We start from the raw sequence: 25,885 nt of genomic DNA on the forward strand, positions 1-25,885 counted from the left end.
CCATAAGATGGTGGCATCATGACCAAGAAGCAATGAACATACAAGGGGGGGGTTGGTGGGCTGCTTATGGGGGGACACTGTGCCCCATCAAGGCTGTGGCCAGAAAGGATCACCATGGCCCCAAACACCATAGGGTAGAGGGAAGGGGGCAGCCCCTTGTTCCTTCATGCCCCCTTTGCTTTCTCTGCCATCTCTCAAAGAACCCACTGTGCAGCCTGCCCACATGGCCCTGCCCCAGGACCTGGCTGGTCAGCTGTGTCAGGGGGCCTGCCTGTGACCCGGGCCCTTGGGAACTGTGCTAGGCCTAGTTTTCACAGGCAAGGCTCGAAGCTTGGTTGGATGAGATTCAAAGAACGTGCTGGAAGCCCCTGCCCCTCAAGTCTTGTTAATTATGTTGGAGGTTACTGTGTACCTAGATGGATCGGGATGAGGACAGGGAGGTGATGACCAGAGGGAGCCTTGCTTTTGCTAAGGAGGTTGGCATAAGGGACGCTTGCCAGGGCCAGGCCACGTGATTCCAGGTTCTGAACCCCCCCACACACACTGTGCAGTCTTTAGGACACTTGGAAAAAGGGCCTGTTCGGGGGCCGCAAGGAGAGAACAGCTGGTGAGCCAGGTCAGGCTCTGTAGCCTGTGGGGGATGGAGGAACGGGAACCAGGGGCGAGGTGGGGAGAGCAGCTGGAAGGAGAAGGGAGGCCCCCCTGGGAGATGGGGAAGCAAAGAAGAGACAGGGATGCTGAGAGGCTATGCTGGTGCCCCCCACCCCCGCCACCATCAGGCTTTGGGGTTCCCGGGCCCACTCCCTCCCGACCCCCATCATGAGACCCCAGAGCTGCAGTCACATCAGGTTTATTGTTGGCAATAGAGCACCGTGACGCTCTCCCATGGCACAGCCACTGTGAGGGAGCAGATGGGGTGGTGGCTGAGAGTAAAGTGGGTGCTGAGGTCCAGGCCGGGTCTCCTGGGGCCCGTGTTCCCACCCGCCTCTCTGAGTCCAAGGAAGTGTCAGTCCACTTGGTGTGGCCATTCCTGGTGATAGTTTCCGGCTGGGTCTATCCTGAGCAGGAGAGGAGGGTCCTGGGGAGTCTGGACTAGTGGTGGTGATGGCTGCAGGGCCCACAGGGAGCAACCAGGCCTCACAGAGAAGCCGACGCCCCTGTGTCCCCTAGAAACTCTGCATGGGCAATGACAGGCTCAAGTCTTGTCAGTTCCTGAAGTCTGGACGCTCTGGTCCCTGGACTCCCAAACTCCCCCAACTCAGGAAAGACTCAGGCCCTGCACCCCAATGAGAGGAACTGAGGTGAAGGACCAAGAGTGCACCCGGATCTCCAAGCACCTGGCAAGGGGGCTTGGCGAGGGAGTGTGGGGCAGGCCTCACGTCTGTAGCTCCAGGAGGCGGTTTGGCTCCAAGGGCGCAGAGCTGGCTGGGCTGTGGCTATGGGCCTCCCGGAGGTCCTGCAGAACCTGCAGCATCTGGGCCAGTGGGTCCTCGAGTGCTGGAGGCAGATGAAGAGTGAGGGCAGAGCAGGCAGGGCCTCGCCTGCCAGTGCCTGTCTCCAAGACCAGCTGGCAGTGGGCCTCAGGAGCCCCACACACAGCATCCCTGAAGGGGGCTCAGGCCACCCTGAGAGTCCAGATGGGAGGGACCTACCTTCGCCAGGGCCTGTGGGCACAGAGCCTGCTTCTGTGCTGGTACTCAGCTCCCGATGCTTCTCCCTGTCGGGGAGGAGAGAGTGAGAGCTCCTGGTGCCCTTGCTGAGAAGGCTGGGTGACCAAGTGTGGGCATCCTAAGCTGGAAGGGACTCCTGGGGGCTGGGCGGGGGGGGGGGGAACTCTTTTAATCTCTGGGGAAAAAACATGGGCCCAGGTCACCTCCTCCTTTCCCTCCTCCTCCCCACCCTCCCCAACTGTGGGTCAGCAGAAGGCACTTCGGAGACCAAGCTTGAACTATGCCACTCCTGCTTTGGAGGGACCTTGGGAAAAGAGCCAACTGGGGCCTGAAAATTCCCTAATGTTAAGTGGCCATGGAGTGAGTTTCCTTCCTATGGGAATAGGAGACACTGACATTTTAAGCACGGTTCCTAACTGGGATTCACCAAAGGCCCCCAGGCCCTCAGGTATGAGCCTGTGTGCATCACATGGAGGGAGGCCGAGCAGCTGCATGGACCTACACTTGAAGTCCCTTATTTAGGAATTTTGGCTCAACTCTTTTGACTGTCTCCCTGATCCATTTTGGAGAGATGTGGCCCTCTGCTATGGTCTAACAGGCTCCTCCTCCTAGATGCCTTCTTGGCCCTGTGGGGTTGCCTGGCCTGCTTTCCTGCTTCTCTCAGTGCAGTCACCCTGACCTTTTCTCATGCTGCCCCCATTACCCAGGATGCCATTCCGTTTCCCTCTCTGGGAGATGCTGTTGAACCTTACAGACCATCTCAAATGTCATTGCCTTATGCCTCCACTCATGGGCTTATTCCACATTTACTGAGGGGCTAGAATGTGCCAGGTACTGTTCTCAGTACTGGGAGTAGAACCGTGAATACCACAGGCCTGCCCTCAGGGAGCTCCGTGTAGTTGACAGGCAAGAAATGAATAAATAGCACGTATTGGTGTGTTCCAATGATCTAGGGTAACACTGGTCAGGGAAGGCCTCTCTCACAAGGTGGTATTTGAACAGAGGCCTGAATCAGGTGAGTGAACACCTGGGGAAGAACCTTCAGGCAGAGGACACAGCAAGTGCAAAGGCCCTGGGGGTGGAGAGGCCCAGAGACAGCAAGGCCAGGATAGCTTGGGCGAGCTCAGCACGGAGAGGACCCGGCAGCAGGCGATGAGGCTGAGGGCCAGGTCAGCCTGTACCCTCGGCAAGGACTTAGGTCTGTGGGAAGCCATCAGGGGTTGTAAGCAGGGGAGTGATGTGATGTGCGTTATGTTTGAGAAGATCTCTGGGAGCTGTGTGGTGAGCAGATCCTCACGACGCAGGAGTACAGGCAGGATGGCCAATTAGGAGGCTCCTGTGTCATCCCTGCAGTGGCAGATGTGAGTGGCTCAGACAGGGAGTCACAGAGTCAATGTGAGAAGGGGTCCGATCTGGCCTTATTCTGTAGGTAAAGCCGAGGGGCTGGACTTGCTGAGAGGCGGGACGTGGAGCTGGAGGGGGTGAGGGAAAGTGAGCAAGTGGACCCAATGTAATCACAGGGTCTTTATAAAAGGAGACAAGGTGGTCCGAGGAGGAAGTCAGTAATGCGATGATGTAGGCGGAGAGAGAGTGACGCACTTTGCTGATGGAGAAGAGGCCATGAGCCCCGCTGGCTTTTAGCCCTCTGAGACCGATTTCTGACTTCTGACCTCTGTAACTGTACGAGCATAAATCTGTGTTGTCTCATGCCACCAAGTGTGTGGTAATTTGTTACAGCAGCCACAGGAAACTAATACAGCTAGAGGTCGGGTCAGTGGATCAGAGGTCCTGGTAGGCAGGTCTGCGGCACCAGAGGAAGTGAGCTGGGGTGAGAGGGAGCGTGGCCGAGTGGTCCCGGAGGCAACGAGTCTCTTAAGGCAGGGTGTGGTTAGAACCATGGACACTGGTTAGTGGGACCCACCTGAACCCCAGGCGGTTTGGGTTTGAATCTTCGCTCCACTGCTTCTGGCTTAAATGGGGGTAATAAGAGTGCCTACTTGGTTCAAGGGGTTGTGAATATTACGTGTTTATACATGAAGTGAAATTCAAGTGGAGCCTAAAAAATGAGGGATGAGAGGTCCCGGGGTGTGGCCATGGGAGTAAGGAGTGAGGTGGGTGGAAGAGTAGGTCTCTGGAGGTGTGGGGCTCAGGAACGAAGGACAGGGATGAAGTCACCAAACAAGGGAGCTGGAGACAAGGCCACACTGTCAGAAAGGACATTGCTGCAGGGTGACCTGGAGGCCACTGGTGATTGCCACTCACAGGGAAGTGGGTGGGTCTAGTCTGATAGCACGAGTTTTGAAGGGTTTTGAAGAAATAAACCCTGGACGAGTTAGTTGAAGAACAAGGACAGCCCCCACCCCTGTAGGCCCACGTGTAGGGGTGTGGGAGAGAAAACTGCCCACGGAGGCAGTGCGCTCAGGAAACATTGGATCGCTTTAAAATATCCCCATGCTGGGCCCCACCCCCAGAGATTGAGTCAGTGGGGTAGGGCCTGGGCATCCTGTTTTCTAAAGTTGTTTTTCAAAAGCATCCTGTTTTTCCTATGCTAGAACTAAGGGCTAAGAACCACTGAATTAAGCAAGAGGCTGGCTGAAGGCAATGCCTGCACTCCCAGAGCACCAGGGGAAGGCTAGGCAAATGGGGAGGCTGGGTCAATGCAGGGAAGGAAGCAGCCATGGCCCCGACCCTAGACCTCCGCAGCCCTTGGGGCTTTCATCCTAACATGAGCTGGCTTCGTGTTGCAGAGATCCAGGTGTCCCTCCCCAGATGTGGCTGTCAAGGGCCGCCGAAAGGCGCTGGGCCTGATTAGAAGGGAGGTGACCAGCCACTGTGGAGCAGTTCTGAGCCGGGACCCCAGCTCTGGACCCCGCCTGGCACATTTCCCGGGCTGCACGAGCTCTCCCATGTGGGACTCACTGCCCTGCACAGGCCTCACCGCAGTGCAGCCTCCATGCCCAGCAGGTGCCGGTAGATGAGCTGGGCCTCCAGGTCATGGTCAAGAGGGTCATTCCACTCCTGCAGGGTCACCTGTGACCGGGTCTTATCACAGCCCAGATCTGGGGGCAGAGAGAAGGCAGAATTTCAAGCAGGCACTATGAGAGTTCACACCCAACTTCCTGGTAGGGAAACCAAGGCCTAGAGAGGGAAATGGATGGACTCGGTTCCCTGTACAGGGCCAGGCTGGGAACACAGCCTGGGAAGTCTGGCTCCCCATGCTCCGGGGACAGCAGCTCTTCCTTCAGGTTCACTCCTGAGCAGTGGGGACATGACTGCAGAGCGTGGGAGTTGCACAGAGCACAAGTTTGGGAGCTGGAGCACTTACTGGAAGTGCCTGCCTGCGAGGGAGCAACCCAGAACGTAAGATCATGGTGAGGAAACCAGCAGGAGTTTGTGCCCTGGAATGAGCTGGCCCTGCCACTTATTGGCTTTATGGCCTTGGCAGCGGCACTTGTCCTTGATAAGTCTTGGTTTCCTTCTCCATAAACTGGGGCTACCAGGCTCTGTCTCGTAGTGCCCACTTCACCGATGACAAGGGTTACTGCTGTGATGGGTATAGCCAGAGGCTGTGGGCAAGGCCAACCAGCCAGCATCACCCTTGTGAAAAGCTGCCAATCCCTACCCACTGCTCAACCTCAAATCTAGGGCTTGGCTAGAGCAGGTGACTCAGGTTCCAATGACTCTAGCTGCACTTCAATAAGGGTATTTAAATGTAATTAAAATTAAATTACATTTAAAAAAACAATAAAACACACTTCCTCAGCTGCACTAGCCACATTTCAAGTGCTCAACAGCCACTTGTGCTCATGGCGAGGGTATACACACTTCTGCCATCACAGAAAATTCTAGTAGAAGCTCCTCTGTGCCATCCCTCTAGTGCCCAACGCCCAGGGTCCCAACAGCTCCAGTAGTAGGCTGCCTGCCGTGGACAGATGCAGTGCAGCGGGGCCCAGGCCTCCACTCCCACCTGTCTTGTCCTTCTGGTGGCAGCAGCTCCACTTGTCCCCTCGGAAGATGCCAGGGTGGTAGGAGCCCAGGAGGCCAGTGTTGTTGATGCTCACCTTCCGCAGTGCAGACAACCACTGGTTCAGCTCATTCACACACTGCCGGGGCCGGGATGGGGCAGTGAGGGGGGGACTGATCTGAGGTCGCCTCCTCCAGGAAGCCCTCCCTCCCTGAAGCGCCCATCCCACTCAGGAAAAGACATTCCCTGCCAGTCCACAGAGCAGCTTTGAATGAATCAGCAAAGGCTGCCTTTTTTCCCGATGGATGCAGCCCATGCCTGGGCACCTGGCTTGGTGAGCAGACATGGGCTGGATTTCAGCTGCCACCGGACCCCTTGGCCATGCCCTTGGGCAGTCCACAACCTGGCAACTGTATGCCACGGTCTGCTGTCACCACGTTTCCCCTGTGGTTCTGAACTCTGACCCAACCGAGTTCAGGAGGCCGAAGTGGGGAGGGGATGAGCTGGGTCTGTGGCCTCCTACCACCTACCCAGGACAGTCACCCCGGAGACAAGCCAAACCCCCTCCAGCCTTCCTACCTGTATTCTTCCTCCATGTGTCCTTCCCCTAAATGCTCCATCCCTCACCTTGTCCCTGCTCAAATACCATCTCTCAGAGGCCTTCCTTGACCACCCTTTGTAAAACAGCACACCCCTCTGCTGCTCCCTGCCCCCACTCTGTCCCCTATCTCTCTTAGTCTCCTTTGGTTCCCTTCAAGGCACTATTTGCCATTGGACATTGTAAATATTTATTAGTCATCAGTCTATCTTCTTCCTGAGATCTAAGATCCATTAGGGCAGGGACTCTGTTTTGTTCCACACCCCCACCGCCTGGAACAGTGCCTGGAACCTACCAGGTGCTCAATAAGTATTTTTGAAATCAAGGAATGAATGAGTTAATACATGAACAGATGAGAAGGGGATGTGACAGCACACACCCAGAGCCACACACGTGTAAACACGTGATCATTATTCGTTGCTACCCACACACCCATAAACACACAGGCACCAACTCAGATACCTGGAAATACAGTTTCCCACATGTTCCAAGCGAAGCTCCGAATCACAGGTACACACCATCCATGCACCAGCCACACACAGACCTACCTGGGTGCCTACGTAGGTCTACGAACGAACACACACACACACACACTGCACTCACATCAGATCTCACACACCCTGCTGTGCCTGCTGTGGGTAACAAGGGTGTGAGAGACTCACTCGCCCCTCATTCCAGTACATCCAAGGGATTCCCACAGCACCCCTCCCCAAGGGTGCCCCTCTGCACAGCCACACCTTACACTGCAGGTAGGAGGTCTGGGGCCTGCCTGCGTCGTCCGTGTAGATCACCTGCATGACGTGTGAGCTGCCAAAGCTCTTCTCTTCCACCTTTTCTGCTGCCCGGATGTTGGCTAGCTTGATGAGGGCACATTTCTGGAAGGGCAGGGGATGGGAAGGCTCAGGGTCCCAATTGGGGCCACTCTATTTCCTCTCTCTGGGCCTCCGTCTCCCCTTCTGCAGCACCAGGAATTGGTGTGGGGGACCCACAGTGCCTATCCCTCCAGGAGCCTGCTCTGTGAGTGACCTCAGCCAGGACAGAAGGAAAATAGATGGTGACCAAGTGCCCGGCCTCTTGGGGGCTCCCAGCAGTCCTGGGAGGTCTAAGTTTTGGAAAAGTATCTGGACGCCCAGCATTCCCTGAGGCTGGAAGGTTAATGCCTGCTGTGGACCAGGCCTGATGCCTTTGCAGTTATTAATATCCCAATTCACATTTTCCAGGCTCTAAAAGTCGTATCCCACCTCCTGTCCCCTCCCCCACTCCTGTCATCACCAAACCTCATGAGATACAAATAAGACAGAGAGAAGCTCTGGATGAAAAATATCCACGTCCCTGAGGGGCCCTCAGTCTGCTTAAGCTGAATCTATGATACTAGCCCCCAGACCCTGCTCTCCTTGCCTCTTGAATACTCTCTCATCAGAACTCAGCAGGGCCCCTCCTCATCCAAACGACCTGTCCCCATGGCCCTCAGAATAACGCCCACACTCCCTAGCCTGGCTTCTAAGCCCACCACCCCTGCTGGCCTCAGTGACATGCAGAGAGGGGACAATGCCATCTCTTGAGGGAGTGGGAAAACCTGGAGGAGAGCCCTGGGGATGAATGTCTGAGCCATTTCAGGGTGGGACCTCCTGAAGACAACCCAGAGAGGACAGCCCAGAAGATGTGCTGACCATGCTTGGGTGTGCCTGCTAGACAGGGGGGCAGAAAAGAGGCAGTGGGGTGACACACAAGATTTGTCCACAGAAGGGCAAGCTCAATGCCCAGAGATGGAATGGGGTTCAGAGCAGATCAAGGGAGGGCCCTGCCAGGTAGCCAGGCTTTGCTGAGGCTACAGAAAAGCTGAGGGGACCCAAAGGCTAGGCAGCTGCCCAGAGCAAAAGAAGCTGGAAAGTGGGAGGCCTGAACTCAGGGCTTACCCCAGGGAGCTCCTTCACCCCTTTCTACCCCCAAGGTGCACAGGGCTAGGTTGGGCACCGCTGGCAGACCATCTCCAGAGCCTAGCTAGCTAGGGGTTGGATTGGCCCGGCTAGGGGTCAACAGGTCCATCCAGCAAGTATCCGATAAGCCCTTCTTTGGAGAAGAGTGCTCACAGGAAGCCAGCCCAGAGAACACAGTGTTTTCAGCAATATCATTATTCTAGGTCTTGCTCTGTGCCAGACCCTGGCTCTGCATTCTGATATTATCTCATCTAATCCTCAACAATCTGATAAGAAGCATTATCCTGAATTTACAGGCCAAAGCACCAAGGTTCAGAAAGGTTGAGACACTTCCCCTAGGTACACAAGGCTAGAACCCAGGAGTCCTCTCAGCCCCTGCTTCCCTGTTCTCGCAGGAGCACCCGCAGCCCCCTACCCCACTCATGCACCTGACAAAAAAGCCAGGGCTGGACACTACAGCCGCTGCCTGCCCCATGTACCCCTCTGCAGAGGAGTTTCCTCCTCATGTGACTGACGCCAGAAAGTTAGTCCTGCCTGGTTTTCTTCTCTGATCCTGGTGGACCCTGGGATTGGCTCTGAGGAAGGGACAGGTGTCCTAGGGTGTTACAACCCTTCCGAGCCCCACTTGCCTGCCTCCCTCCTTACCCACCTTGGAGCTGGGCGTCTTGGCAAAGCTGAGGGCCTCAGTGGTCAGGAAGAAGTAGAGCTTCTTGAAAGAGGAGGACATGAGGGGACCCTTGCCCTTGGTCCTGTGGATGAAGAGTGGCCCCTCCTTCACTGGTGTTGCCTGCAAGCTCAGCGCCCTCTGCAAGTCCAACTCTGCCAGGCAGGGTAGGTAGGATGATATGTGAGCTGGGGCGGTGGTGGTGGTGAGGGTGGGTCGGGGGTGGAGCAAACATCTACAGCAGGCTGTGGGCGGAGCTTCCAAAGGCACAAACGGGTGGGCTGGGCCATGGAGCAGGGGGCGGGGCAAAGGTGATTAGGGGACGGGGCACAGCCAGAGGCACAGAGGTGGGTGGGGCCACAGAGCAGGGGGCGGGACAAATGCAAACAAGAGACTGGGTCCTCACTGGAACCACTCACCCTCCTTCTCCTCAATGTCCACTAGCTTGGTGATGAAGTCCTTCAGCTGGGCCACGCCCTGATGCACGGTGGGCTGCAGCGGCTCCATCCAAGCCTCCTTGGCCCTGGAAGCAGGCGTGTCCATGTTGCCAACATTCTGGACTGCCTGAAGATGACAGCAGGAAGGGCCAGGTTCTGCTGGATTGGGTGCCCTGTCGGTGAAATCCACCCCCTGCCAAGTCTGTGCTACTCCCGCTGTAGAAATGGAGGCAGAAGCAGTTTGCTCTGCTCATGGGCCCACTCCATCCCCACTGGATGAATAGATCTATTCAGGGGTGAATAGATCACAGAGTTTGAGGCATTTGGGGACCTGACGGTTGAGACTACCAAAGCCCAACCTACAGAACTTCCTCTGAAAGTCTGATACCATGTTTCCCCGAAAATAAGACCTAGCCAAACAATCAGCTCTAATGTGTCTTTTGGAGCAAAAATTAATATAACACCCAGTATGTTATATTACATTACATTATACCAGGTCTTATATTATAGTAGGTCTTATTTTCGGGGAAACACTGTATCAGGCTCTGCCCCACCGGGTACGCTGGCCCCAGGCCGGTGCCCAGCAGACAGGCACAGCCTGAGAGTAAGATCTTGGGTTGAAAGACCCAGGATACATCACCAACAGGCTATGTGGCCTTGGGCATCCTCCTTCCCCTTGCAGACCTGTTCCCTTATCCGTGAGATTGGGTGACCATGACAAAGCTTTGTAAACTGTGAAGTGCAGTGCCACTTGAGAGTATTAGTAGCCTAGTCACAGGCCTTCCTGGAGCCAGTTGGGAACACACTGCAGTCCAGGCAAGAACCCCTGCTCAGCACCCAGCTGGATATCACCGCCGGTGCCTACAGCCACACCTTGGCCAGCAGGAGCAGAGTGCGGCTGGTGCGGGCGTCCGCGTGCCGCTCCCGCAAGTGGAAGAGCTTGGGTGCCATGATGGCAGGAGAGAAAAAGCGCAGACACAGGAAGCTGGTGACAGCGATGAATGGCACGTCCTGGAAGGGTACAGGAGAGCAGTGAGCTGGACTCCCCCAGGCCTCAGCTCCTGATGGCCCCCTCCCCTTTGGTGCTGTCACCCGTCTCTCCTCATGACCCTGCACCCCTCTTATTGCTCTCAGCTACAACCCCACCACCACCGTCCCTCTCTACAGAGTCCTGGAGCCCCACAACTCCCTTCCCCCACCACTTTCTTCCCTCGCTCAGCCCCGCCTGCAGAGGGCGCACCTGGTGCTGGGCGCTGGGAAAACGCTCACGCACACGCCGGAAGAGCTGGCGGAAGGTGGCGCGGACCACAGCTGGACAAGCACGAACCGAGCGACAGAGAGCGCTTAGCAGCGCCCCCAGATGGGTGCGTAGTGTCTGTGCGCTCTGCTCCAGCAGCTCAGCTTCGGTCTGCGGTCGGTGCAGCCCGGAACACCTGCGTGGGACGGATGGGGCACGGGGCATATCCCCAGAGAGGGTCGCAGTCACTGCCCGCATATGCGACTCAGACAGAGCATCCAGAGATACAGGCACAGAAAGGTATCAGCCCAGACGGACACAGAAATCACACACAGGTGGGCAGGTAGACAAAAGGTAGACCCAGGCAGAAAAACTAATACACCTGCAGACATCGTCGCACCCCCCACCCCCTCCCACCCGGCTGTGTCCCCAGGGATCACGCCCAGTCTCACCCTACATCCTTGACCTCTACTTTGCTGGGGTCCAGCTCCACATACTTCTTCTCCTCAAATATCCTGTCGATGATGGGTCCCAGGACACCGTGCAGATACCGCATCCCAGCCACCTGAGGGCCAACACGAGCCGCATTGGTCCTGTCTCCCACCTCCAGCTGCCCGCCAGCGCCCAGCAGCTGGCCTCCCAGTCACCCCGTGCACCATCTGCCTGATGTATCCGCTCAGGAGGGGCCAGGCACACAAGGAATGCGGCTCAACAAACTGCTGCTACATAAATGAATGAATGAATGAACTCAATGAATGAATGACAGTGAATGACTCAATGACTCAATGAACGAACTCACAGAACTAATTCTCAGTCTTAACGGGCCCGGACAGGGATACAGAAGATTTGAATTTAAGTTCCAACTCTTGTCTCTTGGCCTCTCTGAACCTGTTTCCTCAGCTATAAAATAAAAACAATATACCATCCAACCTCACCTTCAGAAAAGACTCCATGGACTTTGACGCCAGAGAGTTGCTCCGGAACAAGGTGTTGGCCTCACCTACAATCAGAGGTTCTAGTGGGTAGGAGGCTGGGAAAGGAACAAGGCTTTGGAGAGGAAGGCAGAGGACCCTGGGGTTCTATGCTGGCGCCTCAGTAAAGAGCCTCGTTGCCACCTCCCAACCCACTGCCCCACCTCTGCCTTTTGCTGTTTTCCTTGCGTCCTAACCTGACCCTTCTCCTCCTAATCAGACGCATCCTCCTCCTACAGGAGGGCCTCCCGGGTTTCTCCTCTCCCGGTATCTCTAAAGTCCCTGGCTCCCAGTTCCCAGCTCCCTTCTCCACCACGCCTTCAGACAAGCCACTCCCTCCCAGGCCTCACTGGTGCGACCCAGCTCCAGCTGGAATAGCAGGTCCAGAAATTCTTTGGCCAGTCCCTGCCCTAGGAAGAGCTTGAGCAGGTTGGTGGCCACTTCCTGGCGGCACTCAGTGCTGGTCATTTCTTCGATGAGTGGGATCAGCTGTCCTGGGCCCTGCAGGAGGCAGCAAGGAGAGGCAGGGCTCCAGGATATATCAAGAAACCCAAATCTTTCACTCTGAGGACCTCAGAGGACCATGGGGAGGGTGGGGGCGCTTTCCCAAGAAATAGCAAACATCCCTGGGCACTAGCTAGTTCCTTATCCTGAAAACGGCGTTTTGCTCTTTAGAGTGGGTTTAGATGGACAGGGAGGATGGACCCTCCCACCTTCCCCCAGGGGGCCCCCTCACCTGGATGCCCAGTTTCACCTCACGGCACAGCAGCTGCACCAAGGGCTGGTAGCAGCCAGAGGGCAGCACCGTCTCGTCCCGCAACCGCACCTCCAGCTGCAAGGAGCCCAGGTTGCCCCTGGAACGGGCAGCCTATGACCTCTCCACCAGAGACCCATGCCCCCTCCCCACTGCCTCCATCTTCCCTTCTTGGAGCCAGCCTCACAGTTTCTCTGTTGACATCCTCCACCTTGGTTCCCTTCACTGCCCCATCTCCCATTCTTTGCCCAAACTCTTTTCTGTTTGGAAAGCCCTTCCTGCCCCAGACTCATGGAAACTCCACCCCTAGATGCCTGTGGACTCTGAGCTTGACCCATGTGGACACGTTGGGCTCTCCAGCCTCAAGTCTGTAAACTCCCAGAGACGACCTCCTTCATGTATACACTTTAGACTGGGAAAAAACCTCCAACCCTCTGCCAGGGGAAACTGAGGCTCGATCGGGTTAAGCAACTTGCACGTTAGATCTAATTCCCAGCCTCTGGTGCTCTGACCCCTCCTGGTGAGGGCACCAACCAAGGCTTAACAATATCTAAGGCCCTGCTGCCCACAACACAGCTGCACAGTTCACGAGTGATGCTGCTTGGCATACTGCCTCCCACGCAGCAGAAGCCATCAAGACAAAATCACCCTGGTGCTGGACACAGCTGTCTGCCCTGCCCCTGCCCTGCTAAGGGTGGTGATAAGGGTTTGGGGCCTTCTGCTGAGAGACAGAGCTGAACCATCCGAGATGGGGTGCACTGCTGAGCCTCCATTTCCGGGCTGAGGAGTGGGCAAGGAGGCCAGAGGGCTTCCTAGATAGAACTGCCAGATTTAGCAAAATAAAAATACAAGGCACCCAGTTAAATTTGAATTTTTCAGTGTAAGCTTGTCTCAAATATTTCATGGACATACTTACACTAAAAAATTATTGTTTATCTGAATTTCAGTTTTAAGTGGATGTTGTGTATTTTATCAGGCAACCCTACTCCCCAAGAATTTTGGGGCAAGTCATAGCTATGGTACAGGGACACTGACTCAGAGCTCTGGGAACATGAATTCTAGTCTGAGGTCTGCAGAGAAACCCTTAAAGGGAAAGGGTGTGAAGGCTTGTTCCAGAAACTTCCAGAAGGTGGAAAGCAGGAGGTGCTCAGAGGAGAGCTGAGTCCAGGCCTGTGGGAAGGGAGAGGAGGCAGGATCCACCCTGGACAGAGAAGGATCCTGGCCTGGTGGGCAGGGGCTGGAAGAGACCTGGGGCTGCATCCTCTTGCCTGCCTGCTGTAGCCAACTCGCAGCCTGCCTGGGCCCAGATCCGCCAGCCCAGCCACCAAGTCCCAAGCACTCACTCTTCCTGCCGACTCTTGGACTGGTCCGGCTGCAGTCGGAACCAGCCCTCCTCCTGTTGGGCCGCCCCCAGTCTGTGGACATTAAACACCACCTGGGGGCAGGGCAGAGATGGGGGGACCATGCTGGGACCACTCAGGCCTTTTTCTTGCCATGAGGGTCCATGAGCACGAGTGGCAGGCAGGGGTAGTTGCTGGTGCTGGGGAGTCCCGGGTCCCTCTGGGGAAGCTGGAGGTATGGGCTGACAGGAAGGGAGGCCTGGGCTGAAGGTGGCAGGGGCTCACTTTGCCCAGGAAGTCATTGCGGCTGACAAGGTCCCAGTCCCAGGCCTCCACACACAGTGCCTCCGGGGCTCCCTCCTCCACTTCAAACTCGAACGTCTCGTTCCAACGTGGGTAGCATGATTTCTTCACGATCTGCCCAGAAAGGGGGGGGGGGATTCTGACTCTAGGGGCTCCCCAGCCAAAGGCAGCGCCACTCCAAACAGCTCCCTTGTGTTCCCTGCAGGGCCCCGGAAGCAGACTCCTCCCCTGGGTCCAGGCAGAAGCTCTGCAATAGCAGAGGTAAAAAACTTCCTGTCTAAGCCCCCACACATTTCTCAAGTGGGGAAATTGATGCCCAGAGTGAGTAAGGCACTTGTCCAAAGCCACAAAGCAAAAAGGTACGAGTTTGCACTAAGAACCCAGGTCTCCATGCCTGCCCATGCAGGGCTGAGCCCACCACCCTGTTTCTCAGAGGTGAGGAAAGCAGCGGGGGCAGCTGATGGGCTACGCAGGTTGTCTGGACCTAGCCTGGCCAGGAGTGAAACTCAGCTGAGGCTGCAGGGGCTGGCGCCAAAAGGACCGGGACCCGCTATGCATCCTCAGAGAGACGGCCCTGCTTTTTTCAGCCTTTTCTGTAAGATGGCATTCCCAGTCTAACCACCCAGGTGATACTGTGTTTCTCCGAAAATAAGACCGGGTCTTATATTAATTTTTGCTCCAAAAGATGCATTAGGACTTACTTATGTTCAGGGGGTGTCATCCTGAACAATCATGCTAGGGCTTATTTTCTGGTTAGGTCTTATTTTCGGGGCAATATGGTAGTGAGGAGGTGGCGAGGCAGTGAGGAGCCTGGATGGGTCCCTGAGCCTCCCAGCTCACTCTCCAGCCCACCGGCCTCCTCACCGAGGTCTCCTGAGTTCGGCCATTGTAGCGCACACGGACAAAGGGGTCAGAGGCACCATTCCGGTCCTTGGGGGCTAGGTCCCTGGAGGGGAAGAGAAACATCCACTGTCACCCAAGCTGGCCCAGCTATGGGGTAACCACACCAGGCTGGAAAGGCTTGAGTTCATCCTGTCCCTGGTGAGCTGGGTGACTGTGTACACATCCCTCCCTTTTCTAGACCCTAATTTCCACAGTGATCACCACATGGGCCCCCACGTGGCCCCCACACCAGGCCCAGGATCCACCAAGGGCAAGGCCATGGCTCCTCCTGAGGAGGCCACTGCAGACCAGCTGCTGCCCCTCCTCTGGCAGAGGGCGGGAAGTGCAGCTGTGGAGCAGTGCAGGCCGTGGGCCCCCCTTTTGTTCCCAGGGCAGCGCTGAGCAGGGGCCATCTGAGCCTTGGTTACCTCATCAGTAAAACGGAAAAGACAATCCCCATGAGGTAATGAGCTTCTAGAAAGCCTGCCCTGCCTTATCCCCCTATTTGAGGGGGGTCTTGGGGAGCAGCCCTGATTGATCATGCTCTCTCCACAGGTAGCCCGTTACAAAGCCAAAATCTGGTCCCAGCACCCCCAGCTTAGAAGCTTTGTGGAAGAACAAAGCCCACCCCTCTCCATTTGCTATACATATTATTTTCTGCTCGCTTCTATATTTTAAGTTTTAAGTCTCTCCTGCCTGCTTTTCTTTCTTCCTCAGAACCGTCTAACAGAATTCCAGAGCTCGGCCTTGAGAATCTGCCCAGAAAGATGAGAGGAACATGTTCTTTCTGCCTCTACAGCAAAGGCAGCTTCTTGGGCACTCTCAGAATTCCAGCAGGGGTCTGAGTCGAGGACAATGGGGGATGAGTCCCCCACACTCTATAAAGAGACCTGAATAGACCACTCCCCCATCCAGGGACTTGCTAAGAGGAGGCCAGGCTGGCCCAGCCACCCAACATGTGTGAGTGTGTGTGCATGTGTGTGAACATGTGTGCGCTCACGCCACAAAGAGGCTGGTGCCAGCGAGGCTGAGGAAGGAGTAAGGGGGTGAGCAGAGGATGAATGGCGTGTGACAGAATGAGCGTGAGGGTGGACTGTGACTCCACCCAAGTTCTACCATTTTCCATCTGGCTATGCCTCTTCCACATTCCAGTCCCAGGACAATACATAAAGCCAGGAGAGTCACAGTCTTCATTTTCAGGAGAGCTCTTCCTCCCAGAGAGACCAACCACCCCGCGGGGGGGGGGGGGGGGGGGCATGCTCCCACAGCTGCTGGCTGGCTAGTGTCCGCCCGTGGGCAGCAGGCAGAGGCTAGGGGCCCCCCTCCTGCCCCAGAGGCAGGCAAGGACCCTGTGGAGGAGAGTGACACATACTGAGGCCTAGACGGGAGTGGAGCTTGCAGCTCACATTACCCTGGGGGAAGGGCGGGGGTCCATGTCACAGGTGACTCAGGCCCACCTTCCCACCCAAGTCCCTGTCCCCCTGAGAAGCCCACCCTTCCCATTGGAGATTTTCAGCAACTCCTCTCACGGCCACCACCACACCAAGTATCAGGCCAACTGCATATTGATGTTAAACCCGAGGGAAGGTCAGTCTTGGCACTGGGGCTGTGTGATCAGAGTTCAGGGTCCCCCTCACCCACTACCCCACTGCGCTATGATGCCTTAAATTCCACCAATTAGATTCTCCCTTCCCCAAAGAGTCATACCCTTCTGAGAGGGGTCATCCAGGAAACATCCTCAAGCCAGGGCAACCTCTCCCCTCTGCCCGAGTGGGCTGTGATGGAAGGAGGCACAAGGCCAGGAAGTGGATGCAGGGAGGGAAGGCTCAGCACCCACAGTGGGTTTCTCTAGTTTCGTGGGGCCCACTGCCCTGCTCCCTAGCCCCCGACATCTCACCTGGCCTCCAGCACGGAGCAGCGCAGCCGGCAGGCCCGGGTTCCTGGCACCACCTCCAGCCGAAGGTGGATCTCGCCCTGTACCTCCTCATCAGGATCGACCTCCGTCAGGTGGGCCCACCCACTGAAACCTGTGAGGCTGCAGGTGAGCCAGTGGCCTGGCTCTTCCCTTCCCTTCCCCCTCAGCCACACCAGGCACCAGGTGGCCCTTTCTTAATCCCCTCAAAGTTCCTGTGAGGCATGGGCTATTGTCCCCAGTGACAGACAGATGGGCAAACTGAGGCTCAGAAGCTGAGTAACAGCAGCTGGAAGGGCCTAGATTGGAATTGAAGTCTGTGACCCCTGTGCCCATGCTGCATTTGGTGGCCTTGACCCTAACTCAGCATGGCACTGCCCACTGTCCTCAGTTTCCCCATCTTAAAACGGGGACAGTGGCTTATACCTAGGGCTGATGGAAGGAAGGCTTAAGTCCCAATGGGGAAGCAACAAGAGGATGGCATCATTGGGGCCACTAGACCCCAAGGGGCTGGCTGGGGCCTTGGGCGGGAGAGGCCTCTGGCCTGGCAGGGGCCACACAGCTCCAGGAGTCAGCAAAGTCCCCACCGCCCCGCATCCCTGCCCCAATATCACACATAGGAGCAGGTGTGTGCCAGGGAGGCCCAATGAGGGTCACAGGGGCTTAGGCTAGCACAGTCTGAAGCATCAAAGAGCTCCTGGTCTGAACCCTCAGGGGAGATACGGACTCAGCTCAGAGAAGGCAGCACCTGCCCCAGGTCACACAGCAAGGCTGGGGCAGGGCCGACCCCTCAAAGCAATGCCAGCATCCCAGGAACCATCCAAGGGGCTCTCCAGTCTAACCCAGATCCTGGCTGATCCCTCAGACTTAGGACCGAGTGGCACTGGTGCCCAGCCCCCAGGGGGAATAGAGGAGCCAGCCGGATTGGGAGGAGGGGTCCCTACATCTCAGCAATAGCGCACGAGGAGGCCCCTTCCTCTTCTCAGAGGAAGAGTCTCTGAGAGAGGGGAAGGCTGGGGGCTGGACAGAATAGTGAAGGGATTGAGGAGGGGACCATGGGAGGGGAAGCAGCAGTGGGCTGTGTGCTCCCTCGCAGAGATCTTACCCTTAGGGTGAGCGGCCAAGGTGTCCCTGGTAAGGCAGACCTTCCCGATCATGTCATCCCGGCTGGAGGGTGGAGAGGGAGCCAGAGCTGGGCAGGGCTCTCCAGGGAGCCCAGGAAACCCCTCCCACCCTATTTAGGGTCCCTGTGGGGAGCAGGGAGGCTGACACTCAAGTCACCTCCAGGGGCCTCTCAGGGCAAGACCCATGACCCTTGCGCATGTGACGTGTTGCTGCACATGTACTGACCCGTGGACCCACATACATGCCAAGCTCATGCTCTCCGCATGCCCATTTCCTAGCACACATCCCATGCTCACACATGCTGTGTATTCCCACACACGCACACGCGGTACAAGCACAGGGAATCCTCACACACACACATGCACACACACACACACACACCTGCACCCTTCCACACCCTCCTGGACTCCCCCTCCCTCCAGGCTATAAAGGGGATGCAGGGTGACCAGCAGTCCCAGTAGTGAAATGGGCCAGAGAGGGGCAGATGGCGGGTGCAGGTCCCCAAGAAGCATGGGAGCCACCGACCTGAGCGCGTCCTCATCCATGACGTAGAACGCCACCGTGTGGAAGGTGGGGGGCAGGTGTACCTGGTACTCCTCACCCCAGAAGGGGCACAGGGTCTTCCACACTGTGGCTGTCCTACGGGAGAGGACCCTCAGCATCAGTCCAGGTCACCCACAGGCCCCAGGCTGGGGCAAGGGGGGCTGTTCCCCACATCCTCCTCCACTCCCGGGAACAACTGCTTTGCTGTTTGACGATTTCCTTGTCCCAGACACCATCACCACCACTATCAATCACTCCCTCCTGGTCATCCTCTCTGTCCTGGCTGGGGCACAGGGTTGCATCAGTCAGGCCATTTCACATTTGGGGAAATTGAGACCACGGACGGCAGCAGCTCAGGTCACATAGCAGGACTCCCTAGCTCCTGATGCTGAATGGACTCACTGAGGGTGGAGGCAGGGAGACCGCCAAGCCTACTCTGGAGCCCAACAGTCTGCGTGGGGGGCCTGGGAGCCAAGGTCCAGGGCTGACCCTGAGACCTCTCGTCTGGGCAGGGCCTCACCCAGTTCTGGCCACGCTCCCGCGGATCAGAGCCTTCAGCTCACAGGACTCAGCAGGGATGTGGGGGAGGGGAAGCTGAAGCCCCGCAAAGAACCTGATGAAGGCTGAGGGGATCACCTTGACCCCAACCACTTCTGGGATATGTACTTGAACTGTGGGACCTCAGCTTCCCTGTCTGTCATTGACACAATCAGAGCCATCATGCCCCTATCCCCCCTTAGTGTCGCAGGTTTGGAGAGAATCTGGGAAAAGCCTGGGGTCCTGCCTGTAGGTGGGAAGAACTGTGAGTCGGGCAGCCTTGGCTATTGGTCAGCAGTGGGCACTCAGCTCACCGACACAGAATAGGGGAGCGCCTCTGGCCATGAATTTTGAGGCAGAAGCCTGAGTGAGGGAGGGGATGCGACAGCAAAAACCCTGCCCAGGTCTGTGGCGCTCACGGAGAAAGGGAGGGGCCTTCTGGGTACAGGTTGGGGACCCCCAGCCTGGAAAGGAACCGTTTTCCTGGGGGACAGCCACTGTGGGACTCTCTGAGAGGGATCTCTGAGTCAGAGCAAGGGAAGGGAGAAGGCGCTCAGGCTTCGGGGTGAGCCAGACCTGGGTTCCAGTGTGGCTTTGCTACTTAGTAAGCACATGACCTTGGGCAAGTTACTTAGTCTCTCCGAGCTTCAGTTCCCTCATCCATAGATGAGGTTTACGGATGTAATGTGTAGCTCACTGTAGGTAGTAAACGGGCTGGACTCATTTAGTACAGGGCCTGGTGGAGACAGCACTTATCATCATCACCTGTCCCTCCTGGGGACCGTCAAGACTGTGAAGAACAGTCAGTGAGAGGCCCCTGGAAAAGCGCCAGGTCCACAGCAGATAATCCCTGGGTGGCCTTAAGGTCAGTAATTAGCAGAAAGAGCTACAGGCCAGGACAGTCTTTCTCACCTCCTAGCGGTTGTGTCAGGGCCAGGTAGGGGACCAGGGGATTAGATGCCCTCTCCATACACATTTGACACCCCTCTGAGGTGTGTGTTAGGGGGGTGCAGTATGCTCAGGGAGGGAGCCCATCTCACCCATCCTCGGTCCCGGGGGTGGGGTGCTACCTGATGATGGGCTCATTGTCCACCTTCACGATGCAGTAGGGGTCACTGCTGCCGGTGCTGCAAGACAGACAGGCAAGCGGAGGGGCTGTCAGGCAGAGGCTGCAGGTAGGGTCCAGGGCGGGGCCTCCCAGCAGGCTCCCCACCTGCTGCCAGAGCTCTCAGTGACCTCAAGAAACAGACAGTCAAGGCTGAGGCACCCGGTCCTGGGCGGGGGCCCAAAGGCTCTCCCCACCCATCCACCCCTACCAAAACGTGTGCCCTCACCCCCAGTCCAGCAGGGGGTGGTAAGGGATAGGCAGGAACCTCCACCCCAGCTCCCTGCCCTCCCCCTGCCCCTCCTCAGGGAGCAAAGAAACAACAGTCACAATAGCCGCAGGCCGGCTTCCGACACCCTTCCCTCAAGAGCACAGGCAGCCCCTTATTCTCTCCTGAGCCTTTGCTCCTCCTCTTGCTCCTGCCTGGATGCCCTCCCAGCCTCAGCCTCTCCTCTAAGAGCCTTCCTCGTCCCTGAGACAGGGAGTAAGGTCTCCCCTGGGACCCCACTGCCTGCCCCCTTTCCAGTAGGTCTCCCGCCATTCCAGTACAGCTAGTGATGTCCTGCCAGCTGCCTCCCAGACCTGACTGCGCGACCTGGGGGTGGGGACCACTTCTGTCCCAGGGCCTAGCACAAGCAGCAGCAAAGGCAGCTTCCCGTGAGCGCTGAATGAACGGGTGAGCAAGAACGAATGTAACCGTCTGCCCTCCAGCGCTCGGCCACGTGGGAATGAAGGGGAAACCCAGGGAATGAAGGCAAAGCCAGACTGCCCAGGCCCACCTGTCTCAGGCTGGTGGGGGACTCCTGGAGCTAAGGGCAGCCCCCGCCAGGCCCAGGGCCAGGACTGGGATGACGGCTATCTCCAGAAGTGCTCTGCAGGCCTGGCCTGGCGTCCATATAAAGGAAGTGCATTTGTGTGTTGGAGGTTGGGTAATTCCAACCTCCACTTCCCTTCTGAAAAAGGGCTCTTCTGGCAGAGGAAGCCACTCAGACAAACATGTCCCAAGGCTCTCCTGACACGAACGGAAAATGTCTGCCAAGACTCAGCTTCCCCACTTGTAAAGTGGAGGTTGTCATGCCAGTTCCCAGGGGAGCTGCCCTCGGTCAGGCACAGGTGAGGGCCAGCCCATGAAGCGTTTAGTCAGTGTGTTAGCCCTGCCTGAGACTCCTGCTCCTCTGCCTGCAACCCCTCCTCCATCATTCAAGATCCCCCTCCTGCAGAGAGCCCCTTGGGAACATCCCAGCCTGCATCCTACCACCCCACAGCCAGGGGACCCCAGCACCTGGGAGGCAGGGCCCAGGAGCTGCACCGTGTATTTGAACAGGGAACTCAGAGGAACGAGGGAGAGGTCAGTGTGGTCTGCTCCCCACTATTGGGCCCCCTCTGTCCTGCTTCTTCCTCCTGCCCTGGGGGCCCCTGGGGTTTCCTGGGGGCAGGGAACCTCTTATGTATTCCTGTGAGCCCAGCACTGCCCCACTACACAGCTCCTACTCAGTGGATGAATCGTGAATGAACGATTCACGTTGCTGGCAGGGTCACGGAGATGGACAAAGGCCCGGAGGGAGAACAGACCCTGTGTGCAAGGGCAGCAGTGCATTGGGTGGCTGGATCAAGGGGTATGGAGGGGACCGTGTCGAGATGAGGCTGAAGCAAGGTTAAGGACGTGGGCCCAACCATGGTCCCTGGCTACCTGCTGGGACCTGTGTGCTGCCCAGTGCCCTCTGCCCTAGTGAAGCCCCTGGCCTGGTCCCCTCTCCCACTTCTCCTTCCCCAAGCCACTTGCAGGCACTGGCCCAGCCTGGCTTCTTGTGGGGCCTCTATATTTAGGGCCTTGGCAGTTTCCAGTTTGTGGAAAGGGAAGGATCAGCGCAAACCCCGAAATAGCCCCAGGGCCGTCCCCAGGGCCACTGGGCATGGGAGCCAGTGGGACACCGGTCACCGTGAGACTCAGCTCCTGTCTGGCTGACCCAGGCACCCAAGGATGGAACACAGTGGGAGAGAGCATGACAGGAACAGGTGGGCTCTGAGAGCTGTCAGTGACAGGGAGCACAGCTGTGCTCTGTGCCCTTAAGAGAACTAAAAACCCAGGAGTGGAAGTGGGAGGGAGGCAGGTGGCAGCTGTGTGAGAAGGGCTTCCCTCCTCAGAGCTATCTCAATCAAGATGGGCCACTATGAGAGATAGTGAGCTCCCTGTCCTCAGAAGTGTGCAAGCCCTGGCTAGAAGGGATGCCGCTTCAGGAGACAGGCTGGAGGCTGATGGGGCACATTGAGGCAGGCTCACCACCACCCCTGCCTCCAGCACTCAGTGAGGGCTCCCTGTGATCCAAATCCCCACCATCCTGGAGCCAAATGCTTTACACGGCATTTTCAAGGCTCTCCGCACTGAGCCCCACAGCAAGCTTGCAACCTCGGTCCTCCTAGGATTTTGCTGCCTGTTAGCAGCAAAGTGGGTTTGAATCTGGCTTCTGTACCTACCTGTGTGGCCTTAGTAAACTTCCACATCCTGAGCCTTTCTCCCCACCTGCAAACTAAGCGTTTTTACCTATAGGGCTAATAAGAAGATCAAATGGGAAGGTCCTCAATACCTCTTATTCTTCCCTACTATGGACCAGGTGTCCCTTGGGGCACCAGGAATGTCAGGACGAATGAGTCATGGTTCCTACCCTCACAGTCACGAGGCACCGGCAGCCCAGGAAGGAACAATTGCTACCAGGGCTCTGTCCTAACTCCAGCTAACCCAAAGTGCTGCAGTGCACGGAACAGGGGTGATGAACCCTGCACCACAGCAACAGGAAAAGCCCTGAAGAGGACAAGTTTGAGAGGGGTCCTGAAGGATGAATAGGAGTTTTCTGGAAGGCTCTGAAGGGGAATGCTTGAAAGCAGAAGGCCCCAAACACTTGCAGAAGCAAAGCCGTGAAGGACAGTACCCCAGATGTGAGGGGCTGGAGTGGGGATCACAGCTCAATTTAAAAGACATTTGACAGGTTAGACCTGTGTACTGCAGCAACTATGGGAAAAGCAAAGGAAAGGAGATGAGGGGAGGTGAATAGGGCAGGCAGGGGGGCAGGACAAGGAAAGAGATTTGGAAGACAGAACAGACAGGACTTGGGGCACCTTGCCCAGAATCCCTCAGCTGTGCAGAGGCAGGGCTGGGGAGAGCTGGACCCAGGCACCTTGGCTGCCAGGTAGGCACAGCCCACAGCTTCACCTCCCTAGGCTGGTGAGAGCCTGGAGCCAGTCACTAGGGCAAGCCCTGCAGGCATGGGGAGGGAGGCGACAGACGGAGGGGCTGCTCCTCCCAGCAGCCACCAGCCAGAGGAGGCCAAACTGACCTAGTTACCAGCGCCAGTGTAGGGGGTGCTTAGAGGCTGGGCCTGGAGGCTGAGGCCCTTCTCAGAGCTCATCTGCTTTCCCACCGCAGAAACCGTAACCCGACCTCCCGCCCCACCTCCCTCTATGCACAGAAACCCACCTTGAGATGGCCACCCACTCCTCCCTCACCCATTGCCATGGCAACTGCTGAGCCCCGCCTCACCAGGCCCAGGGGGCCTTGAACTGGCACTGCTCCTTGCAAGGCGCTGCTGGGAAATTTACAGAGACCACTGTCCCTGGGAGAGACTCCCTCACCCCATCCTCCTGCTGTCCCCCACCCCCCATCTAACCACCTCTCTGCATCCAGGAGCCCGCTAAGAGCCTGGGTGTGAGGAAGCTCCAGCCCAGCAGACTTTGGACCCTGTGCTGCCTCAGGGCTCCCTTTCCTCTGCCCCATCCTCCAGGCAGTCAGCGCCCCTCAAGCTTTGTGTTTTCCACCACTGATATCTGAGAGAGATTTCGACCTCCAGTTTACAGAAGGGAAACTGAGGCTTCAGGGACAGAGAATTAGGACCTAAGTCTGCATACAAGGGAGCCAGAGATCAAATGGGGCAGCTCAGCTCTGGGACCTACTGAGAAAGGTGGGACCTGAGACTCCTGAAATCTCCTCAAATCTGGCCAGGGACCAGGAAAAACCCTAGATGCCAGCACCTGTTAAGAGCACTACACCCAAGACCTTGCTCTGCACTTGCAGCCAGCAGGTTCTCATCTCTGAGCTTCTGTTGCCTCCTCCAGGAAATGTTACGGTGAGAACTGCCTTGCTGGGTGTTTGTGAGGATTAAAGGTGATGGCTCAGGTACAGCTGAGGGCACAAGCAACAGCTACTCCCCAGCCACCCCATCTTGCACCAGACCTGGCCTCCCCACCTATAAGTCCACCCTTCACAGCAGGACGCCCTGGGTCAGCCCCTGGGTCCCAGCCGGTTTCAGGTGAACACTCCCAGGTACTAAGAGTTCAGGAAATGCTGAGGAAGACCCTCATTTCTAGGGGAGCACCTCTACCCCCTCCAGCCACACCCCTGGCAGTCGACCGAGACAGCAGGGACCGTATTTGATTCAGACGTCTTCCCTGCGGTGTCGCTCCCAAATCCAGCTCCTTTCCTATCAAGGCCCGTTCCCCCCTAGAGCCGCGGTTCACTCCCTCCCGACTCATTAGGACCCCCTTCCAGATCCCCGCCCCCTCCCTAGTCCCTGTCCCTTCCCTGTCACCCTGTCTGGCGCTCGAAGCAAATCTGTCCCCATTTTCCTGCTCGTCTCCCACTGCGGCCACACTCGCCACACCCTCGCCTGCTCTACTTGTGGGCGGGCCGTGTGGACCCCGGAAAGGTCAGGCGTTAGGGGCAGCGCCCCTCCCAGTAAAGTTGAGGCTCCCAGACCCGGCCGCGCTCACATGTCCTTGGCCGGCAGGTTCTTCCCCTCCACGATGCGGATGGACAGCGAGCTGCGCTTGGCCATCGCCGGTCCGCGACGCGGGCTCCTGGTTCCGGGGAGTCGGACGCCAGGGTCGGGTGCAGCGGGCAGCCGGCGGGCGCCAGACTGGGAGCCCGAGGGGGCGGGCCGCGCGGGGAGGGGAAGGTAAACGCGGGGGCGGGGTAATCGCTTCCACTTCATTCACCCCCACCCCCGCCCCACGTGCGGGGGGACACAGCGCCCGGGAGTGCCAATCGCCGGCTGGGGCTCCCGGGAATGGGCGAGGCCGGCCGCGGCCGCGGCGCTTATTGGCCGCCTGGAGGAGTAGGGGAGGGGCTCACGCCGAGGCGCTGACGCCCTGCGGGCGCCGTGGGGCGTGGGGGAGCCTCTTGAGGCCAGTGGAGACGTCGGCGCCCAGTGGCCAGGGGCACGAGTACGTGTGGGTGGCGGGCGTAGTCGGAGGGCCAGAACGCGGGCACGTGGGGGCTGTGGGCCCACTTGTGTGCTCGGAGGCGTGGGCATATGTGGGCACACGCAGTGGGGGGGCGTGCGAGGAGGACCCCCCCCACCTGAACCAGGTGTGTGGGAGGGAGGCCCTTCACAGGTGTAAATTAAATGGGGGGAAAAAAATCGGACCAATTTAGCAAACAATATGAGTATTTGAGTTAGAGCCACCTGGACCCAGAAGGAGGCAGCGAGAGCAAGGGCCACCCAGAGGTATGGGGACCGGCATTCGAGCCTGAAAGATTTGGATTATTTTTGAGAACCTCCTTCGGAGGAAGGGGCTTTCTCAGTTACTACCTCACTATGCCTCCTACATCCCCCACAGTGAGAACCTGGAGGAGGCACTCAGGTACACAGAGGGGAAATTACTTGCTGGAGGTCACACAGCTGGGCCCCAGGCCAAGTTGAGCTGGCCTCCCCAGGACTCCACGACCACTGCCATTCCACTGGGTCACCATCTTTCTCCTAAGAGCTGAGTTTCTAGGTTTCTCAGGTACTTAGGGCTATTTTTTTTTAAAGGTGGTTTATCAGGGTTATTATCGGTCATCCTTGGTTACTGAGATTTGCCTCCTCTGCCTGGCATGTTCCCTCCCAACTCCCACCCTTGTGTTTGGGCCTGCC

General features: G+C 57.4%; 1 protein-coding gene across 4 annotated transcripts; it reads right to left on the reverse strand.

Moving 5' to 3' along the window:
* Positions 1-834: 834 nt before the first annotated feature.
* RASA4B (RAS p21 protein activator 4B) lies at positions 835-25,019 on the reverse strand. 4 transcript variants are annotated; one of them, XM_074328401.1, is made up of 21 exons: positions 24,741-25,016; positions 19,945-20,001; positions 18,320-18,433; positions 17,775-17,836; positions 16,655-16,784; positions 14,740-14,821; positions 13,858-13,989; positions 13,576-13,667; positions 12,215-12,332; positions 11,829-11,979; positions 11,443-11,507; positions 10,960-11,072; positions 10,511-10,703; positions 10,144-10,281; positions 9,253-9,397; positions 8,819-8,988; positions 6,970-7,107; positions 5,638-5,773; positions 4,609-4,729; positions 1,653-1,717; positions 835-1,497 (listed from the first exon to the last, which is right to left on the reverse strand). In XM_074328401.1, exons 1-21 carry the CDS (start codon positions 24,959-24,961, stop codon positions 1,376-1,378), a joined length of 2,565 nt encoding a protein of 854 aa, XP_074184502.1. In that variant the 5' UTR covers positions 24,962-25,016; the 3' UTR covers positions 835-1,375. The 4 variants fall into 4 exon arrangements, with proteins under 4 accessions (XP_074184502.1, XP_019608357.2, XP_019608358.2 ...); XM_019752798.2 differs by having other exon boundaries at positions 1,228-1,497; positions 7,024-7,107; positions 24,741-25,019; XM_019752799.2 differs by having other exon boundaries at positions 1,228-1,497; positions 18,320-18,428; positions 24,741-24,881.
* Positions 25,020-25,885: the final 866 nt, after the last annotated feature.

Source organism: Rhinolophus sinicus, linkage group LG03 (genome assembly GCF_036562045.2).
Source record: "Rhinolophus sinicus isolate RSC01 linkage group LG03, ASM3656204v1, whole genome shotgun sequence".
Taxonomy (NCBI): domain Eukaryota; kingdom Metazoa; phylum Chordata; class Mammalia; order Chiroptera; family Rhinolophidae; genus Rhinolophus; species Rhinolophus sinicus.

What these genes read in the sequence shown, in the direction of transcription:
- RASA4B (XM_074328401.1), bottom strand. Translation starts at nt 24,961, where the DNA reads ATGAAGTGGAAGCGATTACCCCGCCCCCGCGTTTACCTTCCCCTCCCC. An exon ending in GTAGAGGTCAAGGATGTAGG is followed by an intron (nt 10,704 to 10,959) that starts GTGAGACTGGGC and finishes CGTCCCACGCAG; the next exon opens with GTGTTCCGGGCTGCACCGAC. An exon ending in GGCATGGAGGCTGCACTGCG is followed by an intron (nt 1,718 to 4,608) that starts GTGAGGCCTGTG and finishes CCTCCCCGACAG; the next exon opens with GGAGAAGCATCGGGAGCTGA.